The sequence below is a fragment of the Capricornis sumatraensis genome, chromosome 11 (genome assembly GCF_032405125.1).
Source record: "Capricornis sumatraensis isolate serow.1 chromosome 11, serow.2, whole genome shotgun sequence".
NCBI classification, from domain to species: Eukaryota; Metazoa; Chordata; class Mammalia; order Artiodactyla; family Bovidae; genus Capricornis; species Capricornis sumatraensis.
The window spans coordinates 27,802,185-27,819,149 of NC_091079.1; the positions used below are offsets into that span (position 1 = coordinate 27,802,185).

General features: G+C 49.8%; 2 protein-coding genes across 3 annotated transcripts in view; one reads left to right on the forward strand and one right to left on the reverse strand.

The window, feature by feature from the left end:
• SLA (Src like adaptor) overlaps positions 1-4,673 on the forward strand; it is a 38,778-nt gene extending 34,105 nt beyond the window's left edge. The window contains exons 7-8 of one of the 2 annotated variants that reach the window (XM_068983749.1): positions 1,540-1,672; positions 2,791-4,673. In XM_068983749.1, the coding sequence (XP_068839850.1) occupies positions 1,540-1,672; positions 2,791-3,004 (347 nt within the window). In that variant the 3' untranslated portion in view covers positions 3,005-4,673. Of the gene's footprint in view, positions 1-1,539; positions 1,677-2,790 lie in introns of both variants that reach the window. The other variant, XM_068983748.1, reaches the window with a different exon arrangement.
• The window catches only part of TG (thyroglobulin), a 231,022-nt gene that overhangs the window by 88,564 nt on the left and 125,493 nt on the right, over positions 1-16,965 (reverse strand). The window contains exon 41 of the mRNA XM_068983946.1: positions 11,640-11,842. Coding sequence (XP_068840047.1) covers positions 11,640-11,842 — 203 coding nt within the window. The remainder of the gene's footprint in view (positions 1-11,639; positions 11,843-16,965) is intronic.

Sequence of the window (16,965 nt, forward strand, 5' to 3'; positions counted from 1 at the left end):
TAGGGCTCCCTGAACTGACAGCTGCCAGGCTCACTCAGCATGGGGCTGAGGCTATGTGCTCAGAAATGCCAGTTCTCTTCTTTGCCAAAATGTATGTTTCACCCTAAGCATTAACCTTTGTAAGGAAGGTGCTCTCTACCACCGCTGGTTTCTTTCATCTTTGTGTCTAACTTGGTGTCCCTCGCCTCCTAACCTGTGAGGTCGTTTCAATTTCCAGCCCATGACAGGTAATTATTTCAGGTTCACATCTAGTTAAGCTCCCTATAACCTCAGGGTCCAATCTTACATTCCTCAGTGCATGCCAGCGTGGGTGGACATCTGAGTCCACGGTGAAAGTCACGCGGACATGAAGCATTACTGACAGTCACTCTCTGACTTGATTCTTTAGCTACAATTCCCCTGTGGTCTTTGGCAAGGACATCCCAAGAGTTCTATCAATGTGATGGAGACAGAGCCCAGCAGAGGGGTGCTGTGCTTGCTAAACCCTGGTGATGGGCAGTCTCGAAGCCGGTGTGGCCGCATCCGGGCAGACACTTCATCTCCCACAGGACATGAGACCCACTGGGCTCTCCATCCTCAGCAGGGCCACAGAGAATCTCCTGCATCTGTGAGAACATCCGAGCACTGCAGTCTCATGATGACATGGGCTAGGGGAAGGCTTTGAAGAGATAGAGGATCTATCTTAAAGCTCCTAGAGAGACGGGGGACCCTGGAAGCTCAGCAGGAGCTATTAACAGGAAGATAAAAGGAAAGGATTTATTTAATTTTCATCCTCTTCGTGCTTGAGTATCTAGGGTGGAGAAGAGAGAAGTTTCTTTTTTGTCTTCGTCCATTTTCTTCTCGATTTTGCCTGTTACCTCTCTGTTTTTCGCCTCCTACTTCTGTGTCTTTCGCCCTTTTTTTGGTCAGTCTTTGCTTCTTCCCCTCCTTCCCTGTCTACCTGATTCCCTCCTCTCTTCGTCTTCCTTCCATCCTTCCCCCCTTCTCTCTCCTTTCCTTTCTGTCTTCTTCCCTTATTTCCTTTATCTCTCTGCCTTCCTCTCTCTTCCAGCCCCACCCGTGCTATCTTGACCCCCATTCTGTGTGCCGTGGGGGACGCAGCAGTGCACGTAGCCCCCCAGCACACAGGAGGCTGCCCCTGAAGCTGACGGCCCAGCACCTTGGTGGGAAACCCCTGAGTGTGGGGTCTCCCTCACACGGGCACTCTGCCAGCTGTTCTCACATGTCAGCTCCATCCTCTCATCCAACAGTAGAGGATTCAGGTTCAGAGGGGGTCCAGGTGATGCGCTATCTGGGCGGAGCTGAAACTCTACCCCAAGTCTGGTGGCTTCTGGGTCCTAAAGACTACTCGTGCCTTGTGTCAAGCTAAGCACAGCGTGCACTCGGGGCATACTGAGATGTCTTCAACACCTGCGCACATGGTTCTCAGCCCCTCGCAAATCTCAGCCTCAGTTTCCCCTCATTAATATCCAGGGCCCTGCAGCACGTACTGGCCAGGGCATCTCAGAGCCGCTGACCGGTTCTCTGTTTTCTCCTCAGAGGTGGCCGACGGCCTCTGCTGTGTGCTGACTACGCCCTGCCTTACTCAGACGGTGGCAGCCCCAGCAGTAAGGGCCTCCGACTCACCCGTCACCCTGCGCCAGAAGACCTTCAACTGGAGGAGGGCGATAAGGTGTGTGTGTGTGTGTGTCCTCCATGAGTGTATAAGCCCCAAACCAGCATGTGAGCCCAGCACATAAAAACTGTGGCCAGTTCCCACCAGCCTTGCTACCCGCTTGCTCTGAGCAGGTGCAGACACCAGGAATCTCAGTGTCCCTCGGAAACCAACCTGTCTCAGCTCCCATGCCCTGGGTGGCGTGGCCGCAGCAATTCCCCGCCACAGCCTCAGTACCCCCAGTTCTGCACACATTCATTCAGCACTCCTTCAGTGTCAGATGAATATTTTCTAGCTGAATGATACCACCTTGCGCTTTTCTGCTGCTGCTAAGTAGCTTCAGTCGTGTCCGATTCTGTGCAACCCCATAGACGGCAGCCCACTAGGCTCCCCCGGCCCTGGGATTCTCCAGGCAAGAACACTGGAGTGGGTTGCCATTTCCTTCTCCAATGTGTGAAAGTGAAGTCGCTCAGTCGTGTCCGACTGTTTGCGACCCCATGGACTGCAGCCTTCCAGGCTCCTCCGTCTATGGGATTTTCCAGGCAAGAGTACTGGAGTGGGGTGCCATTGCCTTCTCCGTGCGCTTTTCTAATTGTTAGTATCCTAGAGAGCAACACACAGATCAATCTTGTGTAAATTTGATATTGTAAACTCAATCGTGAAGCTTAATCCCACCAGCAAAATCCTAAGGTGACTTCATACTTTAAGGGGGCAAAAAAAATCTTCCTTTATTTGCTCTGATTGTCAGCTATTGCATTTAAGGGGTATCCATAAGTGGGGACTGGTGGGTTACCTTACTAATTAAATAATGATCCAGACATCCCACTGGTAAATTCAAAGAAAATCAGTGATCAGAATTGCCTAGGAAATAAAACAGCTGTTCCTTGTAAATTATCATGAAGAAAGATTCATGTACAGCTGGAAGTTTAGCCATCCAAGGAAACAGTGGCTCAAAGAGGTCAAGTGATTTCTCCAAAATTATACAGCCACAGATGGAAGAAGCAGAATTAGAACAAGTTCGATACCTATTAACCAGGCTCTTCATTTGTTTTTCTTCCTTTTCTTATTCTCTTGTCCTCCATCCCACTACATCCTCGGCCTTGCCCCTTTTCTGCCCACTATCTACCCGCTAGCAGACAGCAAGAGGACCCAGAGGTGGCAGAGAGCCCAGTCGGTGTGGACGAGTCCCTTTTCAGCTACGGCCTTCGGGAAAGCATCGCCTCGTACTTGTCCCTAACGGGAGACGACAGCACTTCCTTTGACCGGAAGAAGAAAAGCGTGTCCCTGATGTACAGTGGGAGGAAAAGGAAGAGCTCTTTCTTCTCATCACCACCGTACTTTGAAGACTAGCCAGAGAACAGACGCCATGGTGTTTGCCCAAAAGAACAGAGGTTATGACTGTCACCTGGCATCCTGCACAGAGGCACATGGTCCCTGGGGAAACACGTCTTCCAGAAGCCAAGAGAAGCCACGTGGAGAACTGAACTCTTGTCTTCTGTATCCACATCATGACAGAGGGAACCCCTCCCTGGCATCTGATCAGGCACACTGCAAAATGTTGACTCCTGGCATCTTCGTGCAAGGCGGTCGGAAGAGCCGTGTGTGTGTGTGTGTGCGTGCATGCATGTGTGTGTACGCTATGTCTGTGCAAAAGACAAAGATGCTCTCTCACAAGAAAGTGCACTGGTGCCGCTCTCCAGCACACCACCCAGCTGGGCTCCCTCTGAGGCCACTAGAGAAAACTTCTGAATGAGAAAAGCCTGAGAAGAAAATGAGCCAGAAGCTACAGCCTGGCAGACAATCTGGGTCTGCAAATCGACCCCCTGCACTGAACTTTTGAAACCCATCTGTAAAGAGAGCCCTCTGGGCTGCAGCTCCTCTCTTTCTAAGGGAGCTCAGTGACACTAAACGCTAACTTTACTTATGAGCCCCTAGTCGGAAGATCCCTTTGGGCTTCTAGCTCCAAAACTACGTGTGTAGAAGTCAGATGACTTCCCTACTTATGCAGAGACCAGGGGAAATGGGAGAGGAGGTGGCTGCCAATGGGGAAAGCACAAGGGCAGGCCTGGAACTGAGCAAGATTTCGTGACGACACCAACCATGGCTCACAGCACAGAAAGGGCTTCTCTGGGATGCTGAGGTTCTTGCCTATCTTAATGCACCCATTATTCATTCATGATTACCAGAAGAGGCACTGTGTTAAGTCTGTAGGTATCAGGTATCAGGCCCAGCAGTATAGACAGGAAGAAAATATTTGTATAGACAAATATTGTGGAAGTAGTGTGCTGTGCTAAGTCGCTTCAGTCATGTCGGACTCTTTGTGACCCCCTGGACTGTAGCCCACCAGGCTCCTCTGTCCGTGGGATTCTCCAGGTAAGAATACTGGAGTGGATCGCCGTGTCCTCCTGGGACTAGGTGACCCAGGAGTTCATGTCTCAGCTGGATCCTTAAGTAGTGGGAGGGCTGGCTGGACTGGATAAGTAAGATTGGTTGGATTTTTTGGAAAAAGGAACTTGATAAGTTCTAAAGAAATCATCCATCCAGTATCTTCTAAAAAGAGTCTGTCAGCCACATGAATAAAAATGCTAAGCTCCAGAAAAGAGGGGAACCAGAGTGGCTTAATTCTGTCAAACAGAATTTTAAGAGATGAGAGAGAAAACACCACAAATTTCTGGAGAAGGAGAAGCGATTCTCTCCGGATCCTGTTAGGAAGGGGTTGCAGTTGCCCCTAGGACCTGTTTCCCCGCCGTTGCAAAGGGGTTCCGGGAGAGGAGGGGTGCTGCTGATAGGAAGAGTCTGTCTGTTCAGCATGTGCATTCCAGCCGTCTGAGATCACTGCCCTGGTGGTGTGTGAACATGCGTTTACACGATTTTCTGTATCATCGGATTCCAGAGTGTTTATCCGAGAGGACGTTTGTGGTTTCCTCAACACTCCCCACCAGCTATTTCTAAAGGGCCGGCCGATGTATGGGAAATGAACGTAACTCTGGGGACGCCAACTCCCCACCTCACCAATGGCAGATGGGTGTACTCCGTCTTCTCTATTGCTTTCCGTTGTAACCAACGAATGGTTGGAACGTTCGGGGAGAACTCGGCAGGGCGGGAGGCGGGCCAGGTTTCAAATGGGAAGCATTACATTTTGCTAAATCATGTATTTATTCCTGATTAAAATAAGCCTAATAAATATTTAATTATCGGGGACTCCCCTCGTGGTCCAATGGTTGAGACTTCGCCTTCCAATGTAGTTGGTGGGGGGAGGGATGCGATCCCAGGTCAACGGGCTAAGGCCCCACAAGCCTCACGACCAAAACATAAAACAGAAACATGTTTTAACAAACTCAACAAAGACTTTAAAAGTGGCCCACATGAAGACATCTTTAATTCTTGGCATGCTGGGGAGAGGTTCCTGGGTGAGGCCTCTGGGTGGTTAGTTCAGAGGCTCTGTAGGTTAAGGATTTTTAAAGAAACTTGCAGCTGTAGAGAGAGGAGACCAGGGAACACAAGAGGAAGCCACACTGGTCGGTGTATCGGTGTCTCCTTGAGGTGCAGTCATAAGAAAACAGGGTTTCGTGACTTTTGAGGCTGTCTTATCCATTGGGGCTGGACACCCAAGATCCAGGGAGATAACAACCTCTTAGCGATTGTTACGAAAGTCTGGTCTCGCCTAGACACTCCTGCGTGTTACTTGTGATAACTCTGCAATTTGTTCTTCCAAGAATTCCTTCCACAGATATGTTTTTGGACACCAGCTAGATACCAGATGCTATTCTAGAGGCTGCGACCATTGCAGTGAAACCAGAAAAGGACCCTGCAAGCAAGCAGGGGGCAGGCGGTGTCCTTCCCAACCTAAGTCCCCAGGGGAGGCTCTCCACTCCTTGCGTCCCCTCCCTTCTGCCTGAAGTTCCTGGCAACCCAGACCCAGCCCCTCAGATGACAGCAAGACCGTAGGATGACAGAGAAACACATAGAAGGAATGTGGCCCCAGAGAAATCATGAGATATCTGGACTCCCCGCCTGGGAAAATGTTATGGGAAAGATAAAACAAAAAACTCACGTTATTTAAGCTGCTTTCATGATGGGTCTCCTTATTAAAGCAGTTGAGCATTTGCTTCAAAGTGCAGAGAAATAAAAGGGCTCCCCAGTTGGCTCAGTGGTAAAGAATCCGCCTGCCAATGCAGGAGACTTGAATTCTATCCCTGGGTCGGAAAGATCCCCTAGCATAGGAAATGGCAACCCACTCCAGTATTCTTGCCTGGAAAATCCCATGGACAGAAGTACCTGGTAGGTTACAGTCCATGGGGTTGCACAGAGTCAGACATGACTGAATGACTGAACACACACACTCTCACACAGAAATAAACCTGATTTGCAGATAGTGAGGTAACTATAAAAATCCAATGGACCCAGCAGACAAAGTATTAGAGACGATAAGAAAGCTGAGCAGATGCAGAACCAACTTAGTTCCCAACACCTATGTTTACTGACTGGAGAGTAACACAGAACACATGAAATCACTTATGAAGGGTCTTGCCTCACAGCAAGTTTGCAAAGCTTTTATGGAGAAAAGTTCAAAACTCTATGAAAAGATAAGGAGTCAAAAATACTATGGGCCTGGTTATAGGGTTAAGCTAATATAAGAACTAACATCCTAAAAACATATTTTCCCAAAATGATTTGAAAAAGTACATGAAGTTCAGTTCAGTCACTCAGTCATGTCCGACTCTTTGCAACCCCATGAATCGCAGCATGCCGGGCCTCTCTATCCATCACCAACTTCTGGAGTTCACTCAGACTCACGTCCATCGAGTCAGTGATGCCATCCAGCCATCTCATCCTCTGTCGTCCCCTTCTCCTCCTGCCCCCAATCCCTTCCAGCATCAGAGTCTTTTTCAATGAGTCAACTCTTTGCATGAGGTGGCCAAAGTACTGGAATTTCAGCTTTAGCATCATTCCTTCCAAAGAAATCCCAGGGCTGATCTCCTTCAGAATAGACTGGTTGGATCTCCTTGCAGTCCAAGGGACTCTCAAGAGTCTTCTCCAACACCACAGTTCAAAAGTATCAATTCTTTGGTGCTCAGCTTTCTTCACAGTCCAACTCTCACATCCATGCATGACCACAGGAAAAACCATAGCCTTGACTAGACGGACCTTAGTCGGCAAAGTAATGTCTCTGCTTTTGAATATACTATCTAGGTTGGTCATAATTTTTCTTCCAAGGAGTAAGCGTCTTTTAATTTCATGGCTTCAGTCACCATCTGCAGTGATTTGGGAGCCCAAAAAAATAAAGTCTGACATTGTTTCTACTGTTTCCTCATCTATTTCCCATGAAGTGATGGGACCGGATGCCATGATCTTCGTTTTCTGAATGTTGAACTTTAAGCCAACTTTTTCACTCTCCTCTTTCACTTTCATCAAGAGGCTTTTTAGCTCCTCTTCTCTTTCTGCCATAAGGGTGGTGTCATCTGCATATCTGAGGTTATTGATATTTCTCCCGGCAACCTTGATTCCAGCTTGTGTTTCTTCCAGTCCAGTGTTTCTCATGATGTACTCTGCATATAAGCTAAAGTACATGAAACTACTGTCCAATTCCCATCAGGAATATTTTTAAAAATCAGTGAACTTATTCTGGATTCCTGGGTAGCTCAGTGGTAAAGAACCCACCTGCCAGTGCAGGAGACACAGTTTTAATTCATGGTTTGGGAAGAGATCCCCCGGAGAAGGAAATGGCCACCCACTCCAGTATTCTTGCCTAGGAAATCCCATGGACAGAGGAGCCTGGTGGGCTACAGTCCATGGGGTCTCAAAGAGTCAGATGTGACTTAGTGACTGAACAAAAACGTTAAAACATATCCCAATATATATACAGAAGCATCAAAGCCCATGAATAGAGAGGGCAATTTTGACTAAGAGAAGTAGCAGGGTGGATGAGTACTCCTAAGAGGTACATGTGAAAACAGGGTTCTGGACCCAAACTAGCATCTCCCTCGCCCCCAGATGATTTAATGGACTTAGCGTGGTCTTAGATGCCCTCTTTGAACCAGGAGCTGAGCTAAATACTAAGGAGATTAGTTGACTCATTGGAAAAGACTCTGAAGCTGGGAGGGATTGGGGGCAGGAGGAGAAGGGGACAACAGAGGATGAGATGGCTGGATGGCATCACCGACTCGATGGACGTGAGTCTGAGTGAACTCTGGGAGTTGGTGATGGACAGGGAGGTCTGGCGTGCTGCAATTCATGGGGTCGCAAAGAGTCGGACACGACTGAGCGACTGAACTGAACTGAACTGAACTGAAGGAGATGAATCCTGTACCCAGTCAAGACTGCAGTCACAGTAGAAATGGAATAAGCTGTGCTAGAAAACATGACAAGCAAGTAAAACAAATCAGAATTCCTAAAAGTCACCAAACAGAAGTCTCTTCACCACAGTGAGATTCTTTCTGTTTTAGAGATGGAGAAAGGCTTCGAGGTCCCATCCAGCTGAGCCCTAAAGGTGGAGTGAGTTTCCAGGTGGAAAACAGGACGTGCTGACCACAGATCAGCGTGGAAAAGATCTAGAGGAAGGCATGGCATTTTCTAGGAATGGTGGTGGAGCTGGTGAGCCTGGGCTGCAGGGTTTGTGTGGGAAAGGTGAGAGGAAAATTTAGCGTGAGGCCAATTCCCGGGGCCTGGAGCTCACTCTGAGGAATGCAGAATTGGGGCAATGTTGTAGGGAAGCCATGGAAACTTTTTCTAAGTCCTGTAAATCACAGTGTGGAGGACACGACCTCTTCTACCTTCTCTTAAAACTGGTCAAGGGGTCAGTGCCACAGAATTCAGGCTTGCAACACGGCCTCCCCTTCCTTCTTCAACCTCCCACGAGGGTAGGTGAAATCTCCCACCTCCCAACCTGCTTTTGTTTGGAATTGCCTTTGCTTGGCATTGGACATGGGGAACTGGGTTTCTTAAGTTCCCACAGGGTGCAGCACACTTTACAAACCTCATATCGTGACTCCTCGAATCCTCAGGATACAGAATTAATCACACCCATTTTATCCATGAAGCAGGTAAAGTAAAGGGTTTCACCCAAGGCCAGCATCTTAATGCAAGCTTGTCTGATTCTAGGCTCTTTCTCTGACACATTGAGATCCTGAACGCATCCCAGCCTCTTGGAGAAACATTCTCACAGTGTGGAAGAACACAGGATTCGGCTTCACAGGTTCCAGCCCCTAAAACAGTGCCTTCTTGACTGTGTGTTCTTTAGCAGGTCACTAAACATCTCTGAGCCTTGGCTTTCTCATGTCTAGATTAGAAACAAAATAAATGTCCCTTGCAAATCAATGTCAGGAACCTATGAGATCATGTATTGAAATGGATTTATGGCCCCACACATTTAAGCTATTAATTATCACAGGAGTCTGTCTCGTTCAAATTTCAATAGTTCTGGCCCCAAGATTTGCAGAAAGACTGAAGATTTTATCCAAGAATATATCACCACCTCACTTTCATTCCTCCAAACATCTGTTGGTAGAGAGCACGTTGAAGGAACTGCTAATATATTGAAGTATTTTAGTTCTCTCTGTTCCAAATAATTTCACATGCATCCCAAAGACTGCAGGGAACAGTTGTAAAAGCTGTCTCTAAATGACTAAAACAGAAGGAGGATTTATTTTTAAATACACTACCATTTGTTAAAACAGATTCGTTTTTGAAATTCCCCAAACATCTAAACCCTCCAGAACTTCTGAAAGGAAAATTCTGCCTTCTGGGCCTACTGGAAGGCATTTTTGGTGTCCTCTGGGTCCCCTCGAGCGTCTGGTTTCTGAGAGGGCCCTGGGGGAGTCCCTCTGGGTTCAACCCAAAGCCAGGAAGGTCTGCTTTCAGTCCCAGAAACTGCAAGGCGTTTGTGCTCAGAGCTCCTGCCACGCAGACGGACCCCGTACGCGGGGACAGACTGAAGACCACCCGAAGCGAAGGACAGGAAACATAGGACAGAGGTGGGAGGAAGGGAAGCGGACCGGCCTGTGGGTCCCAGGACACACACCACGGCTCCCCTACCCAGGTTTGCGAGCCAGCTGCTTCACTGGCTGTGTGTCAATCATGGAGCATCAACCGTAACACAGCGGTGTTGCGTGCCCCGGGCTCTGTGGAGAGCCGGGCACTGCTGGCCCCTGCTGTCCTGGAGTTGACAGTCTGTGGGAGAGACACACGTGGCAGGAAGAGTAATTCTGGGCTGGTGGGGAAGCGGGAGAAAGGCTGGATGAGATTTACAGGTGGCAGCGGCCACAGGAAGGGGGTCCGACCCGAGGCTGGAAAGTCTGGAAGGAGTCCCTGAAAGACGAGTAGGTCGGGAAAGAGAACGACGGGAGAAAAGCACTTCAGGCAGAGGAGAGCACCTGGAGGAGGCTGAACAGAGCACAGACTTCTCAGTGACTTCTAGAAGGCTCTGTGGCTGCTGGAGATAGAGAAAGCGGCAGGAGGGGCCGCTGCTTCTCAGGGCGGAGACAACGCCCATCCGGCCTCAACTGTGCGCTCTGAACTGACACTTCTCTACCCTCCTCGTGGACACGGGTTTGGACCCCAGGAAGGCTGGACAGAGCTGGGTGTGGTTTGATGGCCTTAGAATCGCCAGGTGGTCATGTCACTGGCCCTGACGGTTCTCCATTGCTCTTTCCTCTGAGTCACTTAACAGTCTCCTCACTGCTCTCTTTTCCTGCAGCGCCACCCCCTTACATGCCCCAGCAAGCTCTAAAAGTCTGGCCCGTCGATGGTAAGAGTGTTCACAGTACCACTACTGCCAGTAGCCAAAAGGGGAAAGCAACTCAGATGTCAGTCTGCAGACGAATGGGCCAACAAAGCATGGTGTACACACACAATGCAATATCACTCGGCCTTAAAAATAAATGAAATTCTGATGCATGCTACGACGTGGATGAACCCTGAGGACCTGAAACGAGCCGGTTACAAAAGGACAGACCTCATAGGATTCCACTAACATGAGATGAATTCGTATTAGAGTGGGAAAATTCACAGAAGACAGAAAGAACAGACGTTACCAGGGGCTGGGAGGAAAGGAGAGTGGGGAGATAGCGCTTAATAGGTGCAGAGTCTCTGTTTGGAATGATGAAAAGGTGCTGCTGACGATGAACACTGACGGTCGCACAACGTTGTGAATGTACCCAATGCCAGTGAATGGTACACTTAGTAACGGTTAAGATGGGAAACCAAACCGGCAAACAAACAAAAGCTGTCAAGGGCTCACATGCACTCAGGATAAAACCCAAGGTGTTCAGTGCAGTCTGGCTGCTCGCTGCCTCCCAGCCTCCACTCCACGGTCCAGGCAGACCCTGCCCTCCAGCCGCACTGCATGATGGGCAGATGCCAGTGAGGAGCCCCTGATGCCAGGACTCTGGCTGCGTGCCAGCACAGCCTGCGGCATCAGCATGCACAGTCCCTCCCCCAGGGCACCCCCTGCTCCCTGAGCTTGGTGGGGGGCTTCTCTCTGAGCTGCCATAAGACTCTCTTTTACACAGCTGCTTAAAGTGTCTGTTCCCTCTCTCTCAAGTAAACTACAAGCTTCCTGAAAACTAGGGCACAGATCATGTAGTAAGGCACTTCCAGCAATGAGCATAGTACCTGGCACCAGTTGGACGTCCAATAAAATTAGAAGCTAATCAGAACAGCCAACAGGGCTTATGCTGTGGTCAACAGGTGGTTTCCTCCATCATAGTTATTCCATCCCTATCATTGTCATATCACCGTCATCATCACTTTCACCACCTTCATCACCATTATCATCATTAACACTACCCTGTCTACAGGATTAGTACTTAAGCTACGAGTAGCTATGAGTAGCCAGTAACATCCTGGCTCGTGTATGCATAGAAAGATGGCCATGGGCAGGACACCAATTCAGAACAAAGGAAAAAAGGAAATCCAAGCAATCGAAGTCAGGTGCGGGAAGGAAGAACCATCTTCAGCAAGACTGAAGACAGAGTGGGCAGCTCACCATCAGCACAGCTCTCCGGAAGAGTCTGGAGTTGGCAGCCCTGGTGTTTACAAGATGGATGCTGGCCACATCGGCTCCGCCACGGTCTGCTGCCAGGGTCACGCGCCGAGGGTCCCCGCCAAACGCTCGGATGTGGGTCTGCACCCAGGTCAGAGCCACCACCTGGTCCAGCAGCCCCCAGTTGCCGCTCAGCTCGCTGGACCCTTAAGAAAGAGGAAAGCCTTTAACCCTCTGTGATCGTGCACCCTGGATGCAGCTGATCAGGCACATGGCGCCTGTGGGGGACCTAGACTCCCATCCACTCAGGTCAGGATTGTGGTTTCTCAGTACGGTGGGAGAGCCTGGGCTCTGGAATCAGGCGCATCCAGATGGGATTCTCCCATCAGCCTTTGCCAACTAGGAGACCATGGACACATCCCTCCACGTCTGTGGACTAAGTCTTCCCCATCCTAGAGGGGGTGACTGCTCAGATGAGAGGCAGTGTGTGTTCAGAGCCCCTGCTTGGCACATCCAGAGAAGAGGAGCTGCGCTTACTGCCCCGGATCCTCCCTGGTTGCCCCTGACTCTCCATGTCTCTTCTCCATGACGAAGGCCAGGCCAGCCTGAGCCATCAGTCTCACCCCTTCCCACCACCTTCCATGACCTTCAGCAGCACTCAGTAGAGCTGATCTTCTTTTTCATATAATTCAGGAAACATTTTGTATTTTTAGATTTTTTTTTTTTGATGAGGACTGTGTTTAAAGTCTTTATTGAATTTTTTGCAATATTGCTTCTGTTGTATATTTTGACTTCTTGGCTGTAAGGCATGCTAGCTCCCTGACAAGAGATTGAAGCTGCACTTCCTGCATTGGAAGGTGAGGTTTTAACCAGTGGACCATCAAGGAAGTCCCCAGCAAATATTTAGTGAGCGCTCAGCACTTTTAAAAAATGGAATGATTCGGACACAGAAAAACATACAGCCAGAACATTCTTCTCCGTGGCATTTGAGACACCCTATGCCCAGGCCCCATGGCCATCTTCTGAACTGAGTGGACCCTCCTTAGTCTACACCACTAAGGACCCTGGATACCAGGCCAGTCCTGGTCTGAACAGAGGCTCACGCCCTTCTTCTCTGGCAGACCCTTTGCTTCAACCACCGCCTACGTGTGGCTGACTCTCCGGATGACGTCGCTGCCCACAGCACTCTCAAGGCCCAGGTCCCTCATGTGCCTCCAGGAGGCTGTCTCACGGGCACCTCAGGTCCATTCAATCCCAAAGGGAATCATTCTAAGTCTCTTGAGTGCCCCACCAGAAGCTTTTCCTAAGTTTCTTGCCTTCTCCCTCAAACCCACCCACTCCTCTCCCGCACAGGCTTGTGGGTCTTCCCGGACTCCTCTTTCAGCTGCATCCCCTCTTCCCTCCTCCCCTGGTGCAGTGAGTGCTCCCGCACTGATCTCTGCCCTGTCTCTCCTAGAGCTGTTCGCTGGCCTCCTGTATCAGCACACTCCTCCTGCCCCTGAATTCTCTGTGTGCATCGAGTGATCTTCTAAATTGTAATTTTGATTCTCTCTCTGAGACACACACACACATCCCCAATGTGCACACACACACACACAACAATGTATACACACACACCCCAATGTACACAGACACCAGTGTATACACACACACACGTACACACATATACTAGTGTACACACACCAAGGTACACACACACACAACAAAGCGCACACACACACACACACACAAATACCAATGTACACACACAGAGACATCAATGTACACACACACCCACTGCCCCATCCCATGTAAAGTCTCCCATCTCATCTCATGGTCCTTAGGGCAGCATTTCAATTCTTCTCGTGCATTCCAAGCCCCCCAGGACCTGGTCATCCTTCTCTCGGGGCACATCTCCCTTTGTCGCTCCCCTGTCCTGTGCAGCAGCCGCCCAGGCTCCCCATTAGATGCTCAAACACAGCAGCCCTCCCCCCCCAACCCTAGGCTCGGCACATGTGACTTCCTCCACCCAGACCCCTCCCTCTGCCCTTGACCTGCTGTAGCTCCGACCTCTGACCCAGTCATCCTCCCAGTTACAGCGTCAACTCACAGGCAGCCTCGGGGGAAGTCAGGGTCCCCTTTCAGAGTACTTGTCAGCATGGGCTCCCCTGCTAGACTCCGCCCTCCACTAAAACCAGTGGCACGCAGTCAGTCCTTATGAAATGTTAAGTGAATGAAATGACTACACTTATGATAAACACGATTCAGTATCAAGTGAGAAACTATCAACAAAAACCCATTTCCCCAGATAGAAAAGCAGCAAGACCTTGCATGCTGATTCCCCAGCCTGGTGTTCACAAAGAGCTGACGAGAACACCAGCTCGGTGGACTTAATGGTTCGAATTACTCCTCCAGCTGGGGAGATGCTCAGAATTTCTTCAAACGCATTTCATGTTCTGGGTTTAATGAAGCCATTGGCACCCTTCTCTGTGGGCTTTTCTGGATTGCAGACACATTCTGTTTGTTTCCAAGGTCTCAGGGAGGGCAGGAAGGCTGGGCAGCGGCTGAACAAGACCCAGTCTGGGAGGTGACGCCCACGGCCTGCATTTCCAGGGACAATGTAGAGGCAGGGAGGGCACTGTCCCTGACTCCCAGGCCCCCATGTACCAGCTTCCCACTGACAACGCTGACATTCTGGGGTCTATAGACCCCTAGAAGTCACAGATGAGGGTGCTTTCAGGAAGCAAATCTGAACTGGGCTTCACTTTATGCCAGTACCGTGTTAAGTAGTGCAGAGAGCAAGACAGACAAGGTCTCAGCCCTCGGGGCAGACAGCCTCCAGGACAGGCACAGGGAGCAGCCAACTAGCGGATTTGAGATGGTCTAGCTCAACCCTTTTACTCCCCAGTGGAACCTGAGACTTGAAAGGGAAAGAGTTTGTTTAGTTGCAAGAAGTAAATTTTCTTTCAGATTTTATTTTTAATGTGGGACCAAAGTCTTTATTGAATTTGTTACAGTGTTGTTTCTGTTTCATGTTTTGGTTTTCTGGCCACAGGGCATGTGAGATCTTAGATTCCTGATCAGGGAAGGAACCCACACTCTCTGAACTGGAAGGTGAAGTCTTAACCACTCGGCTGCCAGGGAAGTTCCCTAGAAGCAAATTTTAGATAGAAGCGGCACTTAAATCTAATACACACTCAGTACTTTTTATCCTAACATTCAATCCAATTCAGCAAACATTTGTCAAAAAAAAAAAAAAAAAAAAAAGGAGAAATCTATGGTGTGCAAGGCACTCTGTTATTTTCATTAAAAATTTTAGGTACTCTTTTTATGGAAGCTTCTCTGCTCAGAAGCCTTCATAATTCCTTCATTCCTGCTGCACACAAAGTCTAACTTCCTGGCTTCTCCTCCCCTCTAAGATTAACTTCAGGCTTCCCTGGTGGCTCAGCTGGTAAAGAATCTGCCTGCAATGCAGGAAACCCGGGTTCGATCCCTGGGTTGTGAAGATTCCCTGGAAGAGGGTCTGGCAACACACTCCAGTATTCTTGCCTGGAGAATTCTATGGACAGAGGAGGCTGGTGGGCTACAAGTCTCATGGGGGGCGGGGGATGTCTCAAAAAGTCAGACAAAACTGAAGCAACCAAGCAGTAGCAGCAAGATTAACTTCAGCCCATTTGAGCAGTCTGCGTTCCCTTCATTTTCCAACACCCATCCTAGTCTAGACCTCGGGGTCTGCTCATCGCCTGTGCTCATCACCCTACAGTCTGGTCTTGGCTGAGCTCCATTCTCTTCATCTTCAGGGCTGAGCTCTGGTCTCACCTGGCTCAGCCCTGCCACAAATATGCAGCAAGCAGTGCTGCCGGGGGCATGAAACTGGACAGGGCTGCTCTCTGCTGGCCCGGCATGTATAGTCCAGGAGGGAGCCCAGGATGTGAGGGGAAGATCTCTGGACAACGTGATCATGCATCTCTCCAACTGCCTCACCCCACCCTGATCTAATCCTCCAGCTCTGTTCACCCCACTCTCTGGTCAAAACACACCAGCAAGCATGCAGTTGTTCCCTCATGGTCTAAATGACTCTTGCTTGCTCATTTGATTTATTCAGTTATCTTTCTAAAGCTCCTCAGCTAGGCTCACAGCAGTTCTTTCCCCAGGTCTTGTTGATGGCTATCAATAAAAGGGATCATGGTGCATGGGCTTTGCAGGTGGGTTATGGAGCCAGACCAGTCAGGCACTGGTCTTACTCCATCCCCTACAAGGTGAGCAGGGCCCTGGATGAGTTACTTAATGTGACTTGACTGTCTCCATCTGTAAAATGGGATAATAACAACTTCAACAGGTTGTTATGATGATTAAATTTGTTAAGATTTGTAAAAGGAATAGAATGATGCAGAGCCTAGGTCCAGCTCTTATCTCACAGATGCCCTTTGTGGGGTCTATGTCGTCGTCAGCAACAGAAGTTGCACTGGTGATGGAGCAGAACTCCAGGCCTGTTCTGATCAAAACAGGGAGCAGACCCTTCAGAGGGGAGGCTTTAAGGGGAAGCTCTGAGTGCTCCCGGGATGATGGGGTGATGGGCACATTACGGGGCCTGGCCTTCAGTCTGGCTCCCAGGCCAAAGCACACTTCCTCTGCTCCCAGACCCTGCAGGAGGCCTGAGGGCCATGGCCCACCCACTCCTCTGACCCTGCAGGCCCCTAGCCCCGGGTCCCCTCACTGCATTGCTTTGCCAGAGAGAGGAGGGTAATCACTGTACCCCACGCTGGCGGGGTCTGTCCTGCCTGTGAGATCCAGGCAGGGGGACCTCTTCACTCCCTTTCCACCTGCTCTTCATCAGGAACCATGCTCCTTCTAAGTACTGTTGAGTTTGGGCTTTTCTCTCTGAGAACACGAGTTTGTCTAGTCAGCCGCAGAGCTGACATCAGTTTCTGATTCCATCTCTCTCCCATCTCTTTCTTAATGTGCCTCTGGAGTCTGGCGCTCTCGGGGGATTATCTTCACTCTGAGCTACAACAGCAGATGCCGCGTGCATTCATCACATGAGATAAAGTACATGAAGTGGCTACTCGGCATGACTCGGTAACTGCCAGGGCTGCTGCTGGCCAGATGCAGAGCCCGGACATGGCTGCAGCAGAGCCCTCACTTATGGAGGCCCTGGCAGGGAAAAGGAAGTGGTGTTAACCCTTGGGAGCCCCTGGGAGGTGCCAGCAAGCTTCCAGATGTTTGCCTTCACATGCTTAATCTCATGAGAAGCAAGCAGCCTGGGATGGATGAGATGCGGAGGGACTGAACCCGGGTCTCTTGCATTCTAGGCATATTCTTTACCCTCTGAGCCACCAAGAGCCTAAGG